Source organism: Podarcis raffonei, chromosome 6 (genome assembly GCF_027172205.1).
Source record: "Podarcis raffonei isolate rPodRaf1 chromosome 6, rPodRaf1.pri, whole genome shotgun sequence".
NCBI classification, from domain to species: Eukaryota; Metazoa; Chordata; class Lepidosauria; order Squamata; family Lacertidae; genus Podarcis; species Podarcis raffonei.
This window is the reverse complement of record NC_070607.1, coordinates 92,629,379-92,653,873: the sequence shown is the minus strand read 5'-3', so window position 1 is coordinate 92,653,873 and position 24,495 is coordinate 92,629,379. Positions and strand designations below refer to the sequence as shown.

At 44.7% G+C, this 24,495-nt stretch overlaps 1 protein-coding gene across 2 annotated transcripts; it reads left to right on the top strand.

The window, feature by feature from the left end:
- Positions 1-2,917: 2,917 nt before the first annotated feature.
- On the top strand, positions 2,918-22,781 carry PCMTD2 (protein-L-isoaspartate (D-aspartate) O-methyltransferase domain containing 2). 2 transcript variants are annotated; one of them, XM_053394510.1, is made up of 6 exons: positions 2,918-3,079; positions 13,379-13,715; positions 17,790-17,892; positions 19,575-19,746; positions 19,941-20,064; positions 21,299-22,781. In XM_053394510.1, the coding sequence occupies exons 2-6, from the start codon at positions 13,409-13,411 to the stop codon at positions 21,682-21,684; spliced, it is 1,092 nt and encodes a 363-aa protein (XP_053250485.1). In that variant the 5' UTR covers positions 2,918-3,079; positions 13,379-13,408; the 3' UTR covers positions 21,685-22,781. The 2 variants fall into 2 exon arrangements, with proteins under 2 accessions (XP_053250485.1, XP_053250486.1); XM_053394511.1 differs by lacking the exon at positions 2,918-3,079 and adding an exon at positions 3,729-3,837.
- The last annotated feature ends 1,714 nt before the right edge of the window (positions 22,782-24,495 follow it).

The following is a 24,495-nucleotide window of genomic DNA, read 5'->3' as shown; positions in this document are numbered from 1 at the left end:
AAGGTAAACAGCGTTTCTGTGTGCTGCTCTGGTTTGCCAGAAGCGGCTTAGTCATGCTGGCCACATGACCCGGAAGCCATACGCCGGCTTCCTCGGCCATTAAAGCGAGATGAGCGCCGCAACCCCAGAGTCGGCCACAACTGGACCTAATGGTCAGGGGTCCCTTTACCTTTAAGAGAGGACAAGGCCCAGAGTACAAGTGGTTGCACCCTGTCCACATCCTTTAGCCTTATTAACTGAAACTCATCCAACACAACAGGGCTAGACGGTGCTCTGGATACCCCTTGAGATTCAGCTGCTGTAACAGAAGTCAAGATCCTGCTGGATGCAAACAATTTTGTCCTCAAAATGCTTTGCAAGAAAGTCACAGCAAGCTCTCATCAGTTCTGCCACCTCCTTCAGGCCAGACGGTAAGAGGACCCTCACTATCTGGAAAAGCTCTGCTGGACAGCGTAAGGATGCAATAGAGGCTGCAAAGTATGCCTTCATTGCTGCCTTGACTGCCTCCACGCAGGCTCGATGATTAGCCCTTACCTGTGTTTGATTGCATGCAACCCGAGTTTTCCTCCACTCATGTTAAGAGCCATCTCCCAGCTTGTTTCCTCTCCCTAACCTCTGCAGTGTATCAGGGAGCAAAACAGGCTCCATGAAGCGAGAGAGGGCACTCAGGGGTGGTAATGTCAATCATGACCAGAGCTGTTCAGATGTTCTGGAAGTCAGGCAGGGCTTCGACACTTAATACATTTATATAGGAATGACCAACCGCATTCCTCTTTGGGCAGTTCGCAAATGAAATCATAAAAAATACAATCCCTTAAAAACAGCAGTTTTCAGTGTCAAACCATGGGGGGGAGGAGAGGAAAAAGAGCGGAGAACAGATTCTTTTCTGTGCAGAGCAATGCTGACACCTTGTGACCAAGTCAGTGTAGGGTCTCTGCCAAAACAACAAACGGTGTGGGTGCTTAGCCATGCAGGAGAATATTTGCATTTATGTTCAAGTGTTCAAAGAGATTCACGTACATTACCTTGGAATCTTTCCAATAGCCCTGCAAGGTAGGTCAGTGCTTGGATTCCCAAAAAACAGGTTTTAATTTTTATATATTTATTTAAATTTATATCCGACTTCCCCCCCATGGAAACCCAAGGCAATGTGTATGTGGTTGCTAGGTGGTCAGGCATAAGCTGATCTAGGTCAGCTTAGCTTCAGCCTTCAGACCATATCCTGGGATAGTGCAGATTATGTTAGTCACTACTCTATAAGAGTTTCAGGAGGGGAAAGTAGCAGAGTTTAATTTAGGGGAAGCAAATGAGATCTCTAGAAGTAAAATGTGCAGGTTAGGAGTGGAGATTAGATTCCTGCATTGTAGGCAGTTGGACTACATGACCTTGGAGATCCTTTCCAACTTTACAATTTATTGATTCTAGAAATCTTTTTTTGGGGAACAGCTGCTGTAGCTAATAACGACTTGACAGGTAGAAATTCAACAAGTGAGGCCTAAGAATAATAATAATAATAATTTTTTATTTATACCCCGCCCTCCCCAGCCAAGGCCGGGCTCAGAGCGGCTTACAAGCAATAATAAAAACAAGATGAATGATTACAACTTAAAAACAAAAATAAAATACATTAAAATAATGAAACATTAAAATATTAAAATGTAGCCTCGTTGCAGGAGGAGAAGGAAAAGAAAAAAGAAAGAGAGGGAGGGAGGGAATCAAATTGGCTCCAAGAAGAGTCCTGCTGAATCAGACCATCTATATGTATGTGGTTATTAAACTAAATAATAAGATATATTAATTGTCTCATTTCCCCCCAAGCTCTGGCCTCCTAGGACCAGCTTAGTTCCAGCCTGGAGAAAGGCACCAGGATGCTTCCTTCACAGAAGGTGCGGGCAGGAGCGCCTTGGACAACTTTTTTAAAAATGCAGGCTGATCTATGTAACCGTTCACATTCATTCAGATTGTCTGGTTTGATCATGTTAATCGTATATCAACTGTTCTTATGGTGTCATACATCTTATTGTACAGTGGTAACTCGGGTTAAGTACTTAATTCGTTCCGGAGATCTGTACTTAACCTGAAACTGTTCTTAACCTGAAGCACCACTTTAGCTAATGGGGCCTCCTGCTGCTGCTGCGCCGCCAGAGCACGATTTCTGTTCTCATCCTGAAGCAAAGTTCTTAACCTGAAGCACTATTTCTGGGTTAGCAGAGACTGTAACTGGAAGCGTATGTAACCCGAGGGACCACTGTATAGGCTGCTGGTACTATACTATACTATACTATACTATACTACACACACACACACACACACACACACACTGGCACCTTAATAGTGAAGGGTACTTTTTTTAGAAAATCAAATAATAAAAACCTTATATATATATATATATATATATAAACACCTAATAATAAATATTTTTTTAAACCCAATGATAAATTATATTTTCTTAAAAAAACAATTTTTTAAAAAAACCTAATAATAAAATAAGTATTTTTTTAAAAAAAACCTAGTAATGCATAATAAATAAATACTATTTTAAAAACAACAACTTAATAATAGCTAATAAATAAGACACAATTTTAAAGACCTACTAATACGTAATAAACAAACGAACAAAAACCAATTAAATACATGGTAAGTAATATAACGGCAGATAACATTTTAGAAAGGCGAGTGGCCTCAAAGTCCTCCCCGCCCCCATTAACCCTTCCATGGGAGCCTAGGCCGCCGTCCTTCGTCATCACCAGCCGCCTTCCGTCGCCCGCGCCGCTCCTCTCCCCCGCACCCAGTGGTACTTCCCTCCCCTTTCCGAAAGGCCGCGGCGGGCGTCCCCTCCATCCACAAATGGACCATTCCCCTCTCACCAACCCTCCTTCCCTCCCCGTCCGCCGCGTCGCGCGTCGCTCCGTCTGCCCGCCCCGTGCCGTTGGCGCCTGCGCAGTGGCGCCGCTGCCCTGAGGGTGGCTGTTTCTCCAGCTGGGCGACTGTTTACAGTTGCGGGGGGGCGAGAGCCTCGGCGTGCGGAGGAAGCGAGCGGAGGCTTGAGGGGCGGCGGCAGTTGGCGCTGGAGGAACAGGTAAGCTTGAGGGGGCAAGGAGACCCCTCCCCCTTTCCTTTCTGTCAGTCTTGGGGGGGGGCTCCAGGTCATAATAGCCCCCCCCAATCCCGTGACAAAGGGCGCCTCACACCGCCTGGCAGAAAAGGCCCCGGCCCTTTCTTCCCCCCTCTCCCCCCCCCAGATTGTTTACCACAACAGCCAATGGGGTGCTTACCCCGCCCGGGTTAGGGGGTCTCCTCCTCCCCAGTCTCCAGCCTCCATGGTGGTGCAGGGCCCAGAAAGGGCTTCCTTCTTAGGGGGGGGAGAGGCACTTTGTTATGGGGTGACACGCTTCCTCACCCTCCCCCCCCAGTCACACCCCCCACCCCAGACTCCAAGGTCATGGTAGGGGGCTTTGGGGTGGGCTGGGGTGATGTGGGGGTGTCTCCTGGAAGTGTAAAAAAAGACCAGGCTTTGAAAGGGCTGGTCCCTCTGGATCAAGTACAGCAGCCTCGCCCGAATTAAACTTAAGTGGTTTTAATTGGGGTTTGAATCGGCGTGCAATTAACTGTTGCTGTTTCTTTTCCCCGGTTTTGTTGCGCTTGCTTGATTTAGCGGGTCCTGCAAAGTGCTGTTCTGCATAATGCTTTTTTTTTTTAATAGGGTAGGTTTCATGGCACTGAGAAGAGGGAGGGCAGCCTCAAGAAAGTTTGGGAAGCCACTGGTATAAACCAAGGCTGCAACCCCTACGCCTGCTAACCTTAAGAGTAATCACAACTGGACACAGTGGGGTTTATGTAAGGCTGCTGCTCTGTATTTCTCCTGCCCCACGGAGCAGGTGGTTTGGCCACTTTACTCTGAATGGTCCCTATTCTGCCATTGCCTACAGCTCCTCACATATCCGCTTTTAGTCCAGCATGCTTCTGCTGTTGCTGTAGTCAGTTTTTTAAAATTTATTTTAAGACACCTTGTGAGGATTTGCCGTAAAAGACAGGGCGCTATTAAGATAGCAACAGCACAATCCTAACCATGTCTACTCAGAAGTAAGTTCTACTGAATTTAGTAGAGCTTACTCATTACTCCCTGATAAGTGAGGTGTTGCAGCCAAAATGACAGCACTTGAGAATTTCTCTGCTTTGGTTCACTTTATCCCTTCTCCAAGTAATTAGAATAAAGGCTATAAAATCCCACCCCACACATATCTTGCTTAGACTGGGGTCTTTCTACCCCTTCTCTCCCCCCATCCCCCTACACCTTGAGGGTAGAACTCCATAACTTATTTCCCTCACCACACTTTTAAAAATCTCTCTTCCTCCCTGCACTGGGCCTGGCAGCCCTTTCCCCCTCTTTCCCCACTTTTCTTGTAATAAAAATACCCCATAACTTCCTTTCCTCCCTTATTCACCCCACCTCCACAATAAAGTAGATGATTCTTCCCAGCTTGGTAATGGGACAAGCCAGCTCTTTATCTCTCTTATAATGAGACCCCATAATGTGTATCTTTCTAGCCCAACTTCCAAGATAATGGGCATAAAACCGCAGTTCTTTTTCACTACCGTCTACACAAAGTTGTGGGTCACCCTCTCATAGTTTTCACTCTGCCACTGCAGACCCTAGAGACAGGCAGTCAAGGCATGTATCCATAGCAATGACCAGAGGAGAAATGACTACTGCTAAGAACACAGAGAAAAGAAACACCATGGTGCAGCTGCTGCAGCACAACCAGATGCCTTCATCTGCCCCAGCAGGCGCTGCAACCTTCCAACAGCCTTACCTCACACTCAAAGGCATATTCCTCTATTGTCTCCCAAGACAGAAGGATGCCAACCAAATTACTTTCTCCAGAGTAATGGGTACATTTTTAAAAATTTTGCTGTTGTCATCCATGGCTTTGTGATAATTCTCCTCCCAACCCCAAGCCTCTGCAATCTCCAATGGAAGCTAAGCATTAATATTACCGTATTTTTCGCTCTATAACACGCACCTGACCATAACACGCACATAGTTTTTAGAGGAGGAAAACAAGAAAAAAATTATTCTAAACGAAACAGTGGATGTATGATTTTTGTGGTTCATGCTGTGGCCACAGACATGTGATCTGACAGTGAGTTTGGGGTAGCCCAATGCAAAAATCCTGAGGATCCATGTGAATCCATGCTTTGTAACCACATTTTTGCACCACTGCGGCCCCAGGCAACAGTGGGTGCATGATATTTTTGGGTGCAAGCTGTAGCCATGGACATGCTATGTGATCTGATGGTGAATTTGGGGTGACCCAGTGCAAAAATCCTGAGGATCCATGTGGATCCGTGCTTTGTAACCACGTTTTAAGTGGGGAGGGAAGGAAAAGCACTCAAGGGACAAGGAACATGCGTGGGGTGGGTGGAGAAGGATGCTGTTAATAATGCAGAAGAGGGGTATAAGAGGAGAAGGCTCCTCTCCTCTCCCGCTTTGCTCCTTTAAAGCAAGCAGGGTCTCTGTCCCTCTCTCCTCCCCACTCAGTGGCTCTTCTCCTGCTTTGCTTTTTCAAAGCGAGCCACGGAGGAGGGAAGGAAGGGGAACCATGGATCCTCTCACGACTGCAGCAGATCCCCCCGCCATCCGTAGGCATTCACTCCATAACACGCACAGACATTTCCCCTTACTTTCTAGGAGGAAAAAAGTGAGTGTTATGGTGCAAAAAATACGGTAATATTAATTAAATTTATAAGCCACCCTTCATCCGAAGATTACAAGGCAGTATACAGCATAAAAATACAAAATGAAAACACAAAATACATATAACAACAACCAATAACCCCCACCCACAACCATATTTAAAAGACCATAGATTGCTTAATCAGCCAAAGGCCTAGTTTTAGAGTTGCTACATAACACAAATTAGAGCTCAATACACTCTGCTGCCACCTGGCTCTTGGCACTTTTCTGATCTCTGCTGCAGAAGGGGAAAAGCCTCCAGGTAAGGTCAACCAGTAGGAGGTGGGAGAGCCAGTGGATCTTATTCACCTTCCCCAAGTCTCTCACTAGTGCCTACAAACTCCTTCTGGGCATCCTGCCAAGAACAAGCTATGCTGGTTCAAAATGTATTGCTCTGGGGAGCCCATTGGGGTGAGTGTTCTGCTGAGAGGCAGTTTTCTCCTGGGACTGTGACCCAAAGTCACCCCTTGGACCACAACAACTGTTTGCATTCAGGCAAATTCTCCTATCTGTGTTTTTCAATGCTGAGTAAGGTTACCACTCCCACAAAAGTTCCTCTGAAACTCTATGCATTTAAATGGTTTCCCCCCTATGTGGGTTCTTTGATTATGCAGCTCTTTCCACAAACAGCACACTTAAATGGTTTCTCTCCTGAATGTGTCCTTGGTAAGCCCTCTCTTGTGAGAATGGGTTACCATAATATTAGTTCTTTGTATTTCCAGCCCCAGCCTCCAGAGCAGTGGGTGCAGTCCCTCAATCTTTTTCACTACTTATCCCTAGCCTTATGGCAGTGGGATAATGCAGCCAGCCCCCCTACTCCTTTTGATAATAAGACCACCTAATGTTACCACACCATCTCGGGCATTCGGGTCTAAAACAGGGATGACCCTCTAGCTATTATTGCTCTCCCATTTCTCATCAGCACAACCCAGTATAGTCAGTGTTCAGAGACAATGGGAGTTGTAATACAGCAAATCTTGAAAGCCATAGGTTTCCCACCCTGCTCTAAAATTTCACTCATCCTTCCCCCACAACCTGTTTCTGACACTGCAGGTGAAGATCTTTTACAATAAAGGAGGGCAGCTGATTGAACCTGCCCCAAATATACTTGATAGAGAAATGCTTACTATGGCATTGAAATCTGGGGCTCTGATTTGAACTCCATTAAAGTTTTGGAAACTGCAGAATAATGTTTTTCAAAAGCTATACTCGGGAATTTCAGCAGTGCTTCCTCGTACAGAATAATAATAATAATTTATTATTTATACCCCACCCATCTGGCTGGGTTTCCCCAGCCACTCTGGGCGGCTTCCAACAAAATATTAAAATACAGTAGTCTGTCAGACATTAAAAGCTTCCCTAAACAGAGCTGCCTTCAGAATCCAGGTGGTCAACAATTAAAGGCAAGAGCTGACTACACTCAGTTAAAGCATATTTTTAAAATTGCTATTATGTCTATTGAGCTTTTCCCTGCACTGTGCTTTATGGAATTGGGAATTGGGTGATAACAAACCCTGGAAAGCAGCTTGTCAACATGTTTTAGACTGTTATTATTTACCAGAGCTGAGCTCTGCTTTGACCTTGAGTAAGTGTCAGCTAAGGGATTTGCTCTCCTGGATAGAATCTAGAAGGGACCTGCAACTATTTAGAGACTCCGTATTTCCTCCTTGGTATCCGTTCCTGAGAACAGAGCATTTTCAGCTAATTATCTAACCAAACTTTCACCAGTTTCCTTAAGAAATGCCTATATTGGGCTGCATTTCCAAGTGATGCCCTCTGCAGTCTCGGATAGTCTCTACAACAAGGTCCCATATGCAGACAGACTTTGTATTTATAGTCAGTGTCAGGTGGAAGACATCACTCATTATCTTTTAGCCTATCCCTTATATAGTGATCCAAGAGATTTCTTTCTAAAACCTTTGGTCCCACAAGCAAGCAGTCACACACCTTGACAGAAATGGTTTGGTTTCTTTTGAGTGACACTAATAGCTTCATAACAAATAATGATCCTCTATGTTCTGGCTGCAGAAAAAAAATAATTCAGCAAAAAGGGGTCACTATAAATTTATGTGACGAGTTGGAGGTTTAATCTGAAATTGAAGGTGGATTTGAGTTTGTTGGTGTCTTTGGTAACTTCTCCCCCTTTCATAATGAATGCTGGCAAACTGGATTTTAAAAAGGGAAAATAATACTAGAATTGTAGTTATCAGAGGTACACAAGGAAAAATGTGTTTTAATGATCAGGAACTTGGCAGAATGTTTGCAGATTTTTATATTATGAATGTATTCTGTTTATTATTACTATTGCTTAAAACAAGTTTGTCATGGCTTTCGGCTAGAGCCATAAACTTACGAAGTGAAACAGTATTCACCCGCAGTTTACCTCCAATATCACTGATGGTATAAGCATTGTGTCCTGCTTTAGTCCTAGGGACTCTTAGTTAACTGTTGCAATGAGAGCTGCTGTAGAAGTTTATCAGTAAATGCAAATTTCCCTCTTTCACCCATTATGATATGGCCTTATCCTTCACCATTTCTAGAATAAACCATGGAGGTTCTTCCTGGTTTACTGAAAATGTTGCTATTGGCTTTGAGATCTGAGCTTTGATCATTAAAAGTATTTCATTTTTCCAGGTGGCATCCAGTGAGTATCCAGACAGACGTGCAAAGTTCTGTAACTCCACCTAATTATTTGTACCATTCAGCATCCTGGCCTTTAGTCCACATAACAGTGTTTTGGTTCCGTATCTACGCACGAGGCACGGGGCAGCTGCCAGCGGCTGTAATTCTAGTGCCAGAAAACAAATGGAATACACAAATCATTCAGTGGCTCTAATGCATTTTGAATCCAGGGTGTCTGCAGCAGGTCTTGGCTGCAAAAGGAGCATTGCTCTGTGTTGTGGGAAGACTATTCGTTACCACCCGCCACCCTCTCTCCCTGTGCTACACAGTTCCTCTGTGTTAGGGCAACGTGGACAGGAGACTCTGTTTTCAGCAAGCGTGCCCTGGGTTGGCCGCAAACCAATTCTCTCTTGTAGTGGCAGAACAGAGCATGCAGAGGCATGCTAATAGCCCTGTGACTGGACTGCAGCCAGATCAGATGGCAGCTGCCTTGTGTTGGGGTGCTTTTTGACTTTGTGATCATGTTGCTTTGTGAAGAATGGAAAGCAAATGGGGTGGAGGGAGAGGTTAAGCCTCTTCTATTGTGGGTGTATGTAAATAAGGCCTAAGCTGTATTAAAGGTCAGAAGGAGAAAGCTGGAAAGAGGTGCATTCAAACTTAAATCACCCTCTGGATGCTGTTGGGAGGTTAGCTCTCCATCCCTGGAATATTTTCTGCAGCCAAATACTTCACACTGAATAGGAATTCCTAGACTCTGTTAGGTTTCTCTTTTTTAGAAAGCAACAGTTAGTCCCTTCACAGCTGGAGGTACACATTTCGATAATGTGAGGATTGTATGTTACCACCTTAATTTTTACAGTCATACCTCGGGATGAATACGCTTCAGGTTAAGCATTTTTGGGTTGCACTCCGTGGCAACCCGGAAGTAACGGAACGCATTGCTTCCGGGTTTCGCCACATGCGCAGGTGCTCAAAATGACATCATGTGTGGAAGTGGCAAAACGCGACACGCACAGACGCGCAGTTGCGTGTTACGTTCGCTTCAGGATGCAAACGGGGCTCTGGAACGGATCCTGTTCGCATCCAGAGGTACCACTATACTGCACAGTTATTGTGCCTGGTGCTTTACGGAGCAACACAGGTCAACGCCAGAAAGAACAAAACAGGCCCTTGTCCCAAAGAACTTACAAATTAATTTCAACAGGAAGACAAATGAAGGTAGGGGAGCTCTACGGAAATATAAGCAAAGTCTTTGGGCTGTGTTTCTCTTGAGGAAAAAGTAAGTTTTTCAAAGGATTTGACTGCCACCAATACGCTGACTAATGCCTGTAGGGTTCATATGTCATATGCATTGAATACCAGTTATTGGGGGTAAAGGAGAGAGTTAATATCTTCATGCAATGCTTCTGGGCTTCCCAGCAACATCAGTCTGGCTGGCCATTGGAAAATACAACTCTGGACTAGATGCAGCAGAGGCTTCTTGTGCTGGATGCCCTCGGGGTTCTTCAGGTATCTGCTGGACCAGTTAATCAACAACTAGATTGGTCAGAAGGCTAGTCTGGGGAAGAATGCAGAAGCAAATGGCCAAGTTATCATCCCTTTTACCTCTTTGTCAACATATACATAGTTAGCAGAAGCTGAAATCTCATCCTGGCACTGAGCCTTTCCAGAAAGTAGGAGAAAGACATCAGGCCCTGGGCACTTACACCTCTAAAGGCAACCAGGAGGAGCTTGTATGGGGCATAAAGTTACAAATTTAGCTACTACAGGGGCATAGGTGCGGGTGGGCCACTTGATGGTCATCCCTGAATCAAATAGGTCTCATGGAATACTTCTATTCTGTTGCTGCCTTAACTCCTCTATTGCCCAAAGAGTATCTGTGCTAAAGAGATTACACTGTCTCGGTGTCTAATTCTGAGCACAGTCAAATATGCAGTTTATAGTCAAAACATGCAGATAAGCAGGCATATACAAACGGAGGAATGCATTGTGCATAAATTTTAAACTCAATGTGTGCAAAGTCTGGTTTACTTTTGTGGTAATGAGTCTGAGCATTGCTGATGAGAATTGTTTCAAAGATGCTCAAGATTTCTGCAAGGATGATCATAATCTCCTGTGCCTTGGTTAGATTTTGCAGTACCTTCTGGTGCTGTTCCTAAGTTTTTGATGTGCACGGTTGAAACGTTGTTTCTGCTGAATACATGCAACAATGAAGCTGAGGCAGAACCTTCTAAAGCAGGAACAAACACTGAATTTGCCGCTTCTGCAGTTCTTGCCAGAAAAAGCACTGTAAATAAAAATTCATGTTGTGCTCTTCCAGTATGAAATGTTAGCTGTCTGTAGAGAAAAATGAAACAGCTTTGGCATTGCAAATTAGGTAATTTCCCATTAGAACCGGTTCTTTTAAAAAGGGCTGGTATTGTTCAAAGATTGTTGCATATTATATTGTGGTACAGATCACTGCAATGATCTCCAAATTGCTCTCTAACCCCACTACCATTCACCTCTGGGTGTTGGTGTGGTGTTTGTACATTTGCCTTAACAGTAAGGTTTTGGTTTGAGTCTGTTTGCCATCCCTCTGGTATATTTTGTTTATAACTAGAGCTACAGCCTCAGTTGATTATAAGGCTGGGAGCCAAGGTACCGGGTGTACTACTTTAAGGGCATGCCAGGTTCACCTAGGAGGATTTTTGACTATTCATTTCTATTTTAGCTTTTAGGTCGAATTGCTATTTTTTAATTGGCCAGCTGGCCACACTAAGGCAGACATTTGCCTTCCATCTTCTACTTGCTCCCTTATGCACATTAATACAAAAGGCTGTATTTTCTCTGTAAAGCAGGCATTTGTGTAGGTCTACATAGAATCATAGAGTTGGAAGAGACCACAAGGGCCATCGAGTCCAACCCCCTGCCAAGCAGGAAACACCATCAGAGCACTCCTGACATATGGTTGTCAAGCCTCTGCTTAAAGACCTCCAAAGGAGGAGACTCCACCACACTCCTTGGCAGCAAATTCCACTGTCAAACAGCTCTTACTGTCAGGAAGTTCTTCCTAATGTTTAGGTGGAAACTTCTTTCTTGTAGTTTGGATCCATTGCTCCGTGTCCGCTTCTCTGGAGCAGCAGAAAACAACCTTTCTCCCTCCTCTATGTGACATCCTTTTATATATTTGAACATGGCTATCATATCACCCCTTAACCTCCTCTTCTCCAGGCTAAACATGCCCAGCTCCCTTAGCCGTTCCTCATTAGGCATCGTTTCCAGGCCTTTGACCATTTTGGTTGCCCTCCTCTGGACACGTTCCAGTTTGTCAGTGTCCTTCTTGAACTGTGGTGCCCAGAACTGGACACAGTACTCCAGGTGAGGTCTGACCAGAGCAGAATACAGTGGCACTATTACTTCCCTTGATCTAGATGCTATGCTCCTATTGATGCAGCCCAGAATTGCATTGGCTTTTTTAGCTGCCGCGTCACACTGTTGGCTCATGTCAAGCTTGTGGTCAACCAAGACTCCTAGATCCTTTTCACATGTACTGCTCTCAAGCCAGGTGTCACCCATCTTGTATTTGTGCCTCTCATTTTTTTTGCCAAAGTGCAATACTTTACATTTCTCCCTGTTAAAATTCATCTTGTTTGTTTTGGCCCAGTTCTCTAATCTGTCAAGGTCGTTTTGAAGTGTGATCCTGTCCTCTGGGGTGTTAGCCACCCCTCCCAGTTTGGTGTCATCTGCAAATTTGATCAGGATGCCCTTGAGTCCATCATCCAAGTCGTTGATAAAGATGTTGAATAAGACCGGGCCCAAGACAGAACCCTGTGGCACCCCACTAGTCACTCTTCTCCAGGATGAAGAGGAACCATTGATGAGCACCCTCATCATGCATAGAGTCTTATGCATATTTTTCTTACCAACACAGTCTGCCTTGTGCATGTGTTCAGGCATGCACACGTGGCTCAGTTTGGAGTCTGATTTTCTCGGGGTGTTGTTGTTGTTGTTGTTGTTGTTGTTGTTGTTATACCCCGCCCATCTGGCTGGGGTATAAATTATTAAAGAATGTCTCTTTAAGAGCCAAGTGAAGCTTACATGGGAGATCTGAAGGGATTCTCCTTGACAGTCCATCTCATTTGCAAAGTTCTCCTTCCAGCAAACTGCAGTGAACTAGCACAAAGGAGAGCTGTGTTTTCTTCCACATGCAAGCAAGCACCTCCCAGTTTGGAGCAAGTTGCTTCATCAGGTAATCTCCAGCAACAAGAGTGGTCAGTTGGGATGTTTTTGGAGTAATGCCCACCCAGCCATTCCTGATTTAGGCTGCAATCCTGACATGCTTTAAGTTTGCACTGTTTGCGTTCATCCCAAGAACCCTCCTTGATCCATTGTCCAGTGGTGGCACTTAGAAAACCAATATGGTAGGGATAAGGAATCTGACCCGCCAGATGTTCTTGGACTCATCAGCATGGTCAGTAGTCCAACAGCCTCTGGAGGGCCACAGATTCCCCATCCGTGCAGCATGGGGTTAAGAAGTAGGCTCAAGAAGCCTCAAGAAATGTGAGACCAGACCTGTTGTGATACATAGGCTTGAGGTCTCGCCAATCCTCCTCTTCTAAGAAATGTTCAAAGTTCCTCCATGCAGTATTAGTGCTTTTCTGCTCCGAATGTTGGCAAAAGGCAGAATATGCTTCGGTGTGGGGAATGCAATATAGAACTATCCAGAATCCATGATGTTTCCATAACCAGAAGCAACTTCACAGAACAGCTGACAACACAATAAAAAGTGTCCAGAAGGGTCACTGGTATATCATATCAAAGGGTTTTTCTGCTCTAATGTGTTTGAAATCCCCCAGAGCAAAAAAGGAGAGCAGTAACTGGTGATGTTTGTATATGTGAAAGTGATTTTGGTTCTGTGTCTTTTGACATGCAGGATATGCTCTACAGTGCACTTAACATCACCTGGACTTTTGTACTTGAACAGTTTTCTTTGACTGGTACAGTGACTTTCTCCTTTTTCCCTCCTCTGCTCTCCAGAATTGGTTTTTGAATTTGTTAGCGTGGACAATGGGAGGTGCTGTGAGCGCAGGAGAGGACAATGACGAGCTAATTGATAACCTGAAAGAGGCTCAGTACATCCGGACAGAGCTCGTGGAGCAGGCCTTCAGGGCTGTCGACCGGGCAGACTACTACCTGGAGGAGTTTAAGGACAATGCGTACAAAGACTTGGCATGGAAGCACGGGAACATCCACCTTTCTGCTCCCTGCATTTATTCGGAGGTCATGGAAGCCCTGGATCTGCAGCCTGGGCTTTCCTTCTTGAACCTGGGAAGTGGCACTGGCTATCTGAGCTCCATGGTTGGGCTCATCTTGGGTAAGTGACTCTTTTGATCAGCTAAATGATCCCTGCAACTCTAGTTTCTTACTGTGTGGGGTCAACACATATTCTTTTCACTGACAGTACGGTGGGCGCGTTTAACCTGTGGGCATGTTTTGAGGAGAAGATTAAGAACAAACATAATACAGTGGACCCTCTGGATACGAATTTAATTCGTTCCGGGGGTCCGTGCACACCCCGAAAAATCCGTATACAGAGGTGCCGCTTCTGTGTGCGGCGTGATAGAGTGCTTCTGCGCATGCGCTTCTGCATATGTGCGTGACGTGCAGAGCGCTTCTGTGTGAGTGGCGAAACCTGGAAAAATACTTTCGGGTTTGCCGCTTTCGCAACCCGAAGTTTACGTTACTCAAGAGTAATTTAACCCGAGGGTCTACTGTAGTGGTCTTCAAATATCTGAAAGGCTGTCCTGTCTTGCAGAAGGTAGAGCAGGCTTGTCCTCTGTTGCTCTAAGAGGGCAGGACAACCTACGGAGTGGAGATTGCAAGGTGGCAAGTTTCAGTAGAGCTATTTGACAGTGGGACAGGGTGCTTCAGGACAGGCTCGACTCTTAGCCAAGACCGGACAGCCATCTATCTGAGATGCTGTAGTTGCTTCCAGCATTGAGCAAGGGGTTTGGATCATAGCTGTCAACTTTCCCCCTTTTTTAAAGGGAAATTCCCTTATTCCGAATAGGATTCCTCGCAAGAAAAGGCAAAAGTTGACAGCTATGGTTTGGATAGTTGTTGTTTTTATTTATTTATTTATTTATTTAGTTAGTTAGTTAGTTAGTTAGTTAGTTAGTTAGAAGAAGAAGAGTTTGGATTTGATATCCCGCTTTATCACTACCCGAAGGTGTCTCAAAGCGGCTAACATTCTCCTTTCCCTTCCTCCCCCACACAAAACACTCTGTGAGGTGAGTGGGGCTGAGAGACTTCAGAGAAGTGTGACTGGCCCAAGGTCACCCAGCAGCTGCATGTGGAGGAGTGGGGACGTGAACCCGGTTCACCAGATTCAGATTACGAGCCCACCGCTCTTAACCACTACACCACACTGGCTCTCACACTAACTAACTGGTTAGTTAGTTAGTTAGTTAGTTTATGTACTGCCCTATACTCAGGGCGGTTCACAGAATAAAATCAAGATATAAAACCACAAAGTACATAAAAAAAAAAAACCCCAACCCAATAGCCCCTCCCCACAAAACAAAAACACATTTTAAAAGGGCATAGGATGCAAATCAGATCAACCCAAGACCTGGTTTAAAAGAAATGTTTTTGCCTGGCGCCTAAAGGGGTATAATGAAGGTGCCAGGCGAAAGTCCCTAGGGAGAGTATTCCAAAGACAGGGAGCCACTGCAGAGAAGGCCCTGTTCTTGTGTTGCCACCCTCCAGACCTCTCGAGGAAGGGACACACGAAGGAGGGCCTCAGAAGATGATCTCAGGGTCCGGGTAGGTACATTTGGAAAGAGGCAGTCCTTGAGGTATGGTGGTCCTGAGCCATTTAAGGCTTTATAGGTCAAAACCAACACTTTGAATTGGGCCCAGTAACTAATGGGTGGCCAGTGCAGTCGGACCAGGATCAGTGTAATATGCTCAAACCTCTTAAGATCTCTCCTATCTTCATGACTCCATATTCTGCTCTTCTGTGGGGTCACTTCAGACAGAAGATGGTGAGTAAATCATCTTGCACATCAAATAATGTGCCAAGTGGCCCCATGGTGTCTGGTTTGGAACAGTGCATCTCTCTAGGACCAGAGTTGGTTATGTGCCTAGGAGGGCTACCTGTTCTTCACTACTACACATAATAACACATAAAGTTTGAAAAAGAAACACATCCAGCACAAGCACAGGTGGTTGCCTGGCTTTCCAAATTATGTGTGTATGCGTGTGTTCAGGAACAGCCTGAGCACCTTGCTGCACATTTATTATTTATTTAGAGCATCTTTACCCGGCCTTTCAGCTTTAAAAAATGCCAGGGTGGCTTACAACACACTTTGAAATCATTAAAAATGGAACAGTTAACAAGTAATGAAAGAATAAACAGCCTTTTATCCGGCAGCTGAGTCTTTGAGAGCACCCTTCTCCTCTCCCTTTCCCAATAAAAATAACCTGCGTTCAACAAGTTCCTTTTTTTAATTACAACATTTTATTTATTTTCATTTTCAATGCATCCTTCCTCCGAGAAGCCAAGCGTTGCACACATGCTGCCTCCCCTATAACTTCACAACAACCCTGTGGGGTAGATTATGCTGAGAGTGTTTAACTATCCTGTGAGTTTTATGACTGAGCAGCTATTTGAATCCAGGTGGTCTCACTCGTTAAGCCCAACACTAATTGCTACACTGCATTTTCTGTTGAAGTTTGTTCCTAAATACGACTGTGTGTGCTCTCTCCATCCCATCCCACCCACCCTTTTGTTTTTCAGCAGCAATAATAGCTTATAGAAGGGAGTTATCAGCAATAAACAATTGGGGCAAGCTGCAACTCTGCCAGTTATTTTCTGGAGTTCAAAATTAGTGCTTGTTTTTGTTTTTGAGCTTTCAGTGTAACTGCTGAATGGCAGGGATGTATCTAGAAAGGCTTAAGCACCATTCTTTTAGATTCCGAAGATGGACCCTGGAGCAGTTCCCAGGGTGCATAGATGTGAAAATGTTTGCCTAACTGGATCATCCATGCAGCGCGCCTCATTGCTGGCCCCGTACTCTGCTTCCAGGGTCATCAGTTAGGATGGTGCACTTGGGCAAAACGTTTTCACACACATATGCCATGGAAACTGCTCCAGAGCGATCCTGCAGATGCAAAATATTGTGAAATTTCAATGAGCAGAGAAAAATCTGGATTTTGCATTGTTGAGCTGACTCTCCTAAACTTGATGCTTTACTCCCTTGCTCAGAGAAAAACAGCTGTGGTCCCCTGCCCTTGAAATTCCCATCAACTGTTGCTGTGCTTCACTCATTTTTCATGCTCCACTTCATATTGTAGCACAGCAGTAAATAAAACCAGGAATGGGTGGTTGGCAGCTTGTCATTTGCCTCCCCCCCACCCTTCGAGAAACAGCCTTCTCTAATGGTGTTATGAAGCTCTAAGAATGGAAGTAAATGCAAAACCAACTGGAGGAGATTCTTGCTTAGTTGGGTCAAAATATGTTGGTGTAAATGGCCTTCTGGTCTAGAGAAATGGGAAAGATTTGTTTCCTCTGGAGAAACAGAGGGCAGGTAAACAGAAGCTCTTGGGAGAACTACCTTTGAGCCCATTAATTATATGGGAAGGTAACTTTCACTAGATATACCATCCGTAAGCAACTTAACAGAAGTCTCCGAATGCATTTCTCCAAGTTTTTAAATATGCTTTGCTAATAACTTGAAAATAAAGTAAGCTTACAAAATAAAAAAGCCATGTAAAAGCCAGGTGTTGGATTGTTGTTGTTGTTTAGTCGTGTCCAACTCTTTGTGACCCCATGGACCAGAGCACTCCAGGTGTTGGATTGGCCAAACCCAAACTTGCACATCTTTCAGATGTACTTTCTCATGCTCCCTTCGTGGTTTTCCTCTCACTGGCATCCTCTCCTGTTCCTCCCTGCCTGTTACAGTGGTACCTCGGGTTACATACGCTTGAGGTTACAGATGCTTGAGGTTACAGTGCTTCAGGTTACAGACTCTGCTAACCCAGAAATAGTACCTCGGGTTAAGAACTTTGCTTCAGGATGAGAACAGAAATCGTGCTCCGGCGGCACAGCGGCAGCAGGAGGCCCTATTAGCTAAAGTGGTGCTTCAGGTTAAGAACAGTTTCAGGTCAAGAACGGACCTCCGGAACGAATTAAGTACTTAACCCAAGGTACCACTGAACTTTTACTGACATGTTGGACTCATTTGGTAGCCATTCAGTTCTGCAGGTTGGGTAATTTATGCTAGTAACCAGCTCTCAAGTTTTGAGGAATTTGCTTTGTACCTGCGCCTTAAGAGAAGATCAAAACCAGCTCAGAGTCTGAGCAAAGCTTTCTGGGTTCATTCTGGTTCTCCATCCAGTTGTTTTTCAAATGTTTTTTCCCCTTGCATTCCCTAAACATATGCAGGCCCTTTCGGCGTTAACCATGGCGTAGAGCTTCACTCTGACGTTATAGAATATGCAAAGCAGAAGCTGGACTTCTTCATCAGAACCAGTGACAGCTTTGACAAGTAAGATTGGACATGCCTATTTGCATTTAAACTGATTTCCAGAACATTGTAGCAATCTAGGTGGTAACTCCTAGTTAGCAGCATACGGTGAGTTCAAGATGCATATGGGTGTCTTGCATATGCAATATTAGGTGCTAGGACGCAGAAAGAAATCGAGAACAGTTCTGTCTTCCACTCTTGTGGATTTTACATACCTGATACATGCCTGAGCTTAGAAACAAAAGCAATTAGTTGGGTTCACTCTAGAAATTTTATTCAGCTTCTTTATGGTACATTACAAAGGAATGCAGTTTTTGAAAAGGCTTCTGAGATAAAACAATGCAGTGGGTGAAGTTTTTATTTATTTATCAATATTAAAATTAAGATTTTAATCAAATCTCTAAGTGGTTTACATAACGTAGTATAAAATATTGATTAAAAATAGCTTTAAAAACAGTAGACATAATTAAATTATCAAAATATAGATAAAGCCAGCATTTTCTTTTTCTTTTATTCCCCAGTTTTATTTATTTATTAACATTCTTCTATTACATTACAAATATAATAAGCTCTGTAATGTAATATGACAATGTTTACCAAGCATTTTCAAAAAACAAATATACAGAATAAAAATTACGCGTCAGGGTAAGCTTGCCTAAAGAAATGAGTTGTTTTTCATACAACCCAAAACTTGCTTTTCCATCGGGAAATTGACATTGTGGTTTCACTGGGCAAGAAGGAGGAATATACACCACGCTGCAAACCAAACATGCTTTTACTGCTGGACCCCCATCCCCAAGGAAAGTGTACTTCTGGGAGAAGGCAGGAAGGAGCCATAACCCAGTGGCAGAGCACTTGCTTTGTACACAAGAGGTGTAGGTTCTGTCTCTGGCATCTCCAGTTAAAATTAACTTATATGGCTGGGAAAGAGTTCAACCTGAGACTCTGGAGAGGTGCTGCCAATAGTAGACTGACGGCTCACAGTCGCGTTGGTGGGTGGTTTTTGCAACCCAGCACGGGCTCCCTGGCCTCCGGAGCCATGCCATAAAAGCCTGCCATTGCTCCATCCCTGGGCTGGCTGCAGAGGCTGCAGTGCTCCTGCCTGGCCTTGGTTTAAATCAGCCAATCGACGGTGGCCTGGGGGCGGAGCAAAGACCAGGTAAGGAGGCTACTGCCTGCACTGGCCATTCAGTCATCTCAGAGCATCGTGGAGAGAGGTCCATCGTCAGGACGTTCTGGAGGTAGTTGATTGGGAACAAGGGAGCTGGGAAGGGACCGGGGACAGTGGTGGAAGGCATGGGGGGCTGGCTTGTAGCCCACATAGAGGATGCAGCACAGTGGCTCTGGGTGGCAAGGTTGGACGTTTTTGTTTGGGTTAGGTCCATAAGTTATCTCGTAGCCTTGGTATCTTGCCCTTTTTTGTTTTACGATGCAGTGTTGGGGGTTTTTTAAATACTGGTTTTGATAGACCAACTGTATAAGAAGGTAAATTGCTCATTTCGGCCCCAGCTACCTTAGAAAACTGTGTTTGCCAAGTTTCCATAACAGTATTCCAAAATGGCAAAGTTTGCAGTTCTGGAATGTATTGGCCATATACTTTGCTTGCCTCGATATTATTTGGATTGATATTTTAATATGTGGGGGCTTAGAAGCTCCAGCCTGTGAAATACTTGTGCCATCTACAAGCGTCACTCACTTCTCAGGTTTGAATTCTGCGAGCCTTCCTTTGTCAGCGGCAACTGCTTGGAGATCTCTCCAGACTGCTCTCAATATGACCGTGTCTACTGTGGTGCGGGAGTCCAGAAGGAGCATGAAGATTACATGAAGAACTTACTGAAAGTTGGTGGGATCCTCGTGATGCCATTGGAAGAAAAGGTTTGCTTGTGGGACGACAGGTCCTCTCATTCCTATGTACCGTTTACCCCTTGCTTTTTGCAGTGAGCTCAATTCACCAAATTACCAGCTGTGTGGCAGAAAGGGGAGAGGGTTCATTTTCAAGGCTGAGAAATAGGCCATCTATTCTTGCTATCAAGAGGTGATTCATCTTATGTTTTTGTTCTCAAACGCAGCTGACAAAGATAACACGAACTGGCCCTTTGGCCTGGGAGACAAAGAAGATCTTAGCTGTTTCCTTTGCTCCTCTGATCCAGCCCAACCACGCAGATTCGGGGAAGTCAAAACTTGTTCACTTGCGTAAGTGTGCCACTTATCTATGCACCTTCTCTATTTGTCTGTTTATTTGTTGGGTTGGGCTGTGAAAGGCTCAGAGAGACATTCCTCAGAGGTGGGCACTCTTTGCCATAGCTTGCAGTCTGACTTGCCCTAGGCTGTGCACTTTCTCACCATGGAAACAGGACTCACCCAGCATTCAGTTCTGCCTGTGTGTGCTCATGCTGGTGATATCATCACTGCATTGGCTAGCATGGAGGCACCAGTTACACAGCAACTTGTGTGGTGACCTGCCCTACTTTGAGAATGGCATGGGTTAGCCAGCTGCCGGCTCTTGTATGACGACATATACCTCGGCTTTGCTGGCGAAATCTGTGGCAAAGCTGCTGTGCTCTCCTGACTAGCTGTCAGTTTCTTCCAGCCATTATTATTGTTATTATTTACTGAATTATATACCGCCCTATGGGACGCGGGTGGTGCTGTGGGTTAAACCACAGAGCCTAGGACTTGCCGATCAGAAGGTCGGTGGTTCGAATCCCCATGACGGGGTGAGCTCCCGTTGCCTGCTCCTGCCAACCTAGCAGTTCGAAAACACATCATAGTGCAAGTAGATAAGTAGGTATCGCTCTGGCGGGAAGGTAAACGGTGTTTCCATGCACTGCTCTGGTTCGCCAGAAGCGGCTTAGTCATGCTGGTCACATGACCCGGAAGCTGTACGCCGGCTCCCTCGGCCAATAAAGCGAGATGAGCGCCGCAACCCCAGAGTCGGTCAGAACTGGACCTAATGGTCAGGGGTCCCTTTGCCTTTATACCGCCCTATACCTGGGGGTCTCAGGGCGGTTCACAGAATAAAATCAAGATATAAAACCACAAAATACCTAATAAAAATAAAAACAACAACCCCAATAGCCCCTCGCCACAAAAAAACACATTTTAAAAGGGCATAGGATATAAATCGGATCAACCAAAGGCCTGGTTTTTGCCTGGTGCCTAAAGGTGTATAATGAAGGCGCCAGGTGAACTTCCCTGGGAAGAGCATTCCACAAACGGGGAGCCACTGCAGAGAAGGCCCGTTCTCCTGTTGCCATCCTCTGAACCTCTCAAGGAGGAGGCACGCAAAGAAGGGCCTCAAATGGTGATCTCAGGGTCCAGGTAGGTTCATATGGAAAGAGCCATGATCTGAGGAAGTGTGCCTGCTCTTTAGTCCATGCCAGCCAAGGTCCTACGCTTCTTACTCTTCCCTCTCTCACATTTCCAGCACCAGTGATGGTCCGCACGCTTCAGGACCTTGCACGCATTGCTATCCGCAGCACCATTAAGAAGCTGATTCACCAGGAAACGGCGGGCAGAAACGGCAACGGCCTCAGGAACCCGCCGAGGTTTAAGCGAAGGCGCATCCGCCGCCGCCGCATGGAAACCATCGTCTTCTTGGACAAAGAGGTCTTTGCCAGCCGGATCTCCAACCCCTCCGACGATAACAATTGCGAGGAGTTGGAGGAGGAGGAGAGCAAGTTGGAAGAGGTGGAAAAAGCTGTCCCTGAACTGAAGCCCGAGCCTCCTATAAATGTCTTGAGAGAGAAGGTCTTGAGCCTGCCTCTGCCTGACCCTTTGAAATATTACCTGCTTTATTACAGAGAGAAATAAGGGTCACTGTCAGCATCCAGCAGAGAGGTAGGCAGGACAATAAAACAACTCAGTAGGGCTTGACAGATGTATGCCACTCGCTTGCCTGTTAATGTGACCACGCATGGTGGTAAGCTGGCCGGGGGAACGTGGCTGCCGTGTACTTAAAATGTGATAGCATTTTTCAGATTCCTTCCCTTGGTTAGTGTGCTCCAGTTTTGTCCTACAGCAGAGCTTCCTCGGTTGGGGTGGGGGGGTGGGGGCAGGCTGGCAGCAAAGCGTTCAGCTGCTTACTGAAATGAGGGTCTCATTCAGTATCGGAGGGAAACCAACTTTGCCGAGACATCTCTGGATTTCTCAACTATTGTTTTTTGCCAGGTGGCGGTTTCAGAATCATTTTGGGCAGCACCCAAACAAGTTGCTTCACCCTAAAAGTGGAAATCAGGAAGAAGACAGACTCACACCCACAAAGTCTGGTCTCCTCCAAAAGCCCACAAAAAAAGCACAATTTTACAAAAAAAAGTACAAAATTGTGGGTTTGGTGTATGTGCGATGCCCAGTTAAAGCTGTTGTTTTTAAATCAGCAGGGGCTTGGTTTAGGCAAACACTTTTTTTTTACAAGGGAGGTTACCCTCTAAGAGTATCAATATGGCCTCCTAAAAGACTCATTAGGAGAATTCCTATTTGATAGGAGAGAGAGAAATGGGCATTGTGAGGTTGAAACAGAAATAATTAAGATGCAGTGTTTTATGCTGCAAAACTCACTTTCTCTCCCTCTCTCTTTTTTCTTTCTTTTTTTTCTTTTTTTTTCCTTTTTTTTTTTTATTTGATGGCATGAAAAACTTGCTGGGCTCATCCAGTTTGTGGTTACATTCTCTGAAAGGATATTAAGTGGTTAGGGAGAGCAGCAGAGGGGGGAGGAAGTGCAGAAACTGATTAGTATTTAAAAAGCCATCAGACCTGTCTGAAGGTCTGTTGCAGGAGTGCTGAATTGGGTATGTAATGTTGACAGCTTTGAAGTTCTTTTTTTAATTGGGGTAAGCACCTCATCACTTGCAAGGTGCTTCTTTTTTTTTTCAGAGGGTGCCCAGAATCTGGAATCAGTGTTTGTTTTTTTTTTTAAAGAAAACCTAAAAGGCTAGGTGCATAGTGTTGTCATTGACCCAGCAGAGACCTCCGCTGCAGCATAGGTGACTCTTTGTGTAGCTTTTTCTAGGCGAAAGGCATATAATTATACAGCCTCATTCATCTTAGTTTGATTTTGTCCCTTTTCACCAGTTACACAGCTATACTTTAGTTTGACAGTGTACAAAGATGTGTTAGACTGCTCCGTGGCACATCTACTTAAATTATTTCTCTAGCGTTGGTAGGTAATCTTTAGCCTAGGAATTTGGAGTGAGAAAAGAAGGAAGAGTGGATCTTGTTGAAAGTCTAGGATTTTCCTGGAAGTTGAAATTTAATGCAATTCTTTTGGTCCATTTTATAGTCTTTGGAGTTTCCTGTTCATCTTGTAAAATGGTCATCTCATTGGCATTTTCATCTCAACTTGCAAATAGACAAATGAAAATTGTCCCATGTAGGAGTCGATCATCTCCCACATGCATATGTGAATCCATACTTAAGGATGCAAGTGTCTTTCTTATCCAGCCCATAGTATTCAGAGGTGTCCCCAAGCTGTACTCATGAAAGCAGGGATCTGCTATGATCTGCAGCCCAGACATTGCATGTCCAGTGTTCTATTATTTCATTTTGTGTCAACTGAAAGGTTTTAAGGCAACAAAAACTAATCCTTTGTAGAACTCTGGTCCCCATTTTGCACCTGCAAGTTCAAAATGCATCTTATAAAGTAAAATCTGAAAAGTAACACACCACAGCTGTCTGTCAAAATCCTTATGTACTTCTTAGTTCTCCTGTGCTTCAACCATTCAGCATTTTAAATTTATATGAAGCTGCCTTATACCGAGCCAGACTAATGATCCATTTAGCCTGGCGTTATCTTTTGTGGACGGCAATGGCTCTTGTATGGCATGTGCCTCCCCAGTGAGCAAGACCAGTTTTCATCTCCCAAAGAGCAGCTTGCCAGAGAAGCTATGAAGTTGCCCTCTGTAACGTCGACTTAATTTTCAAATGATCTGGTGAACAAGCCTCTTTGAGTTGTCAGCGAAAGCTGCCCCAGAGGGAGGCAATCTTTCCATTAACCATGTTTGACTTCTTTTCCCCTGCAGCGTTATCAAAGACATTGTGTAAGGGGTTCTCCCCCTATCATCTTGTCTAGTTTAAAATCTTCCAGGACTCTCCTTTTTTTAACAGAAAGATAGGCTCTTGTAGGGCTTTCCCCTCATTTTGGTTGAAAATAAATTCATGAGTAATTATGCTCTGTCCACTTGCTGTGTTATCGAAATGCAAAAGTAGCAAATGTTCGCTTGCGTGTGTATGTGTGCACACACAACATAATTGTGAAATAACGTAGGCTGTAGCATTGTAACAGGAGGGAAATTGTCAGTGGTATTCCTACACACCAGCATTTACACAATGTTTAATCCAGTTCAGTGGTTGTTCTTAGTAAACTAACTGTAGCTGCTGTCATTGTTATTATGATTATTATTTTGTGAAATCTGTTCATCTTTTATTTCGCCCTCGGACATCAACCGTCTGCAGTTTCACATACCTGCGTTTAAGCCTCATGTGGTTGTTTCGTAGCTTTCGGTAGGGTCGCCAAGTTGTCCGCATGCAGAAGGAAGCTTTCCTCCATAGGTTTCGTTTTCATATGGTAGCTGAAGATGTACATAGCTGTAGAAATGAAGGTTTTCAGGGGTGGGGAGTACTTTCTGA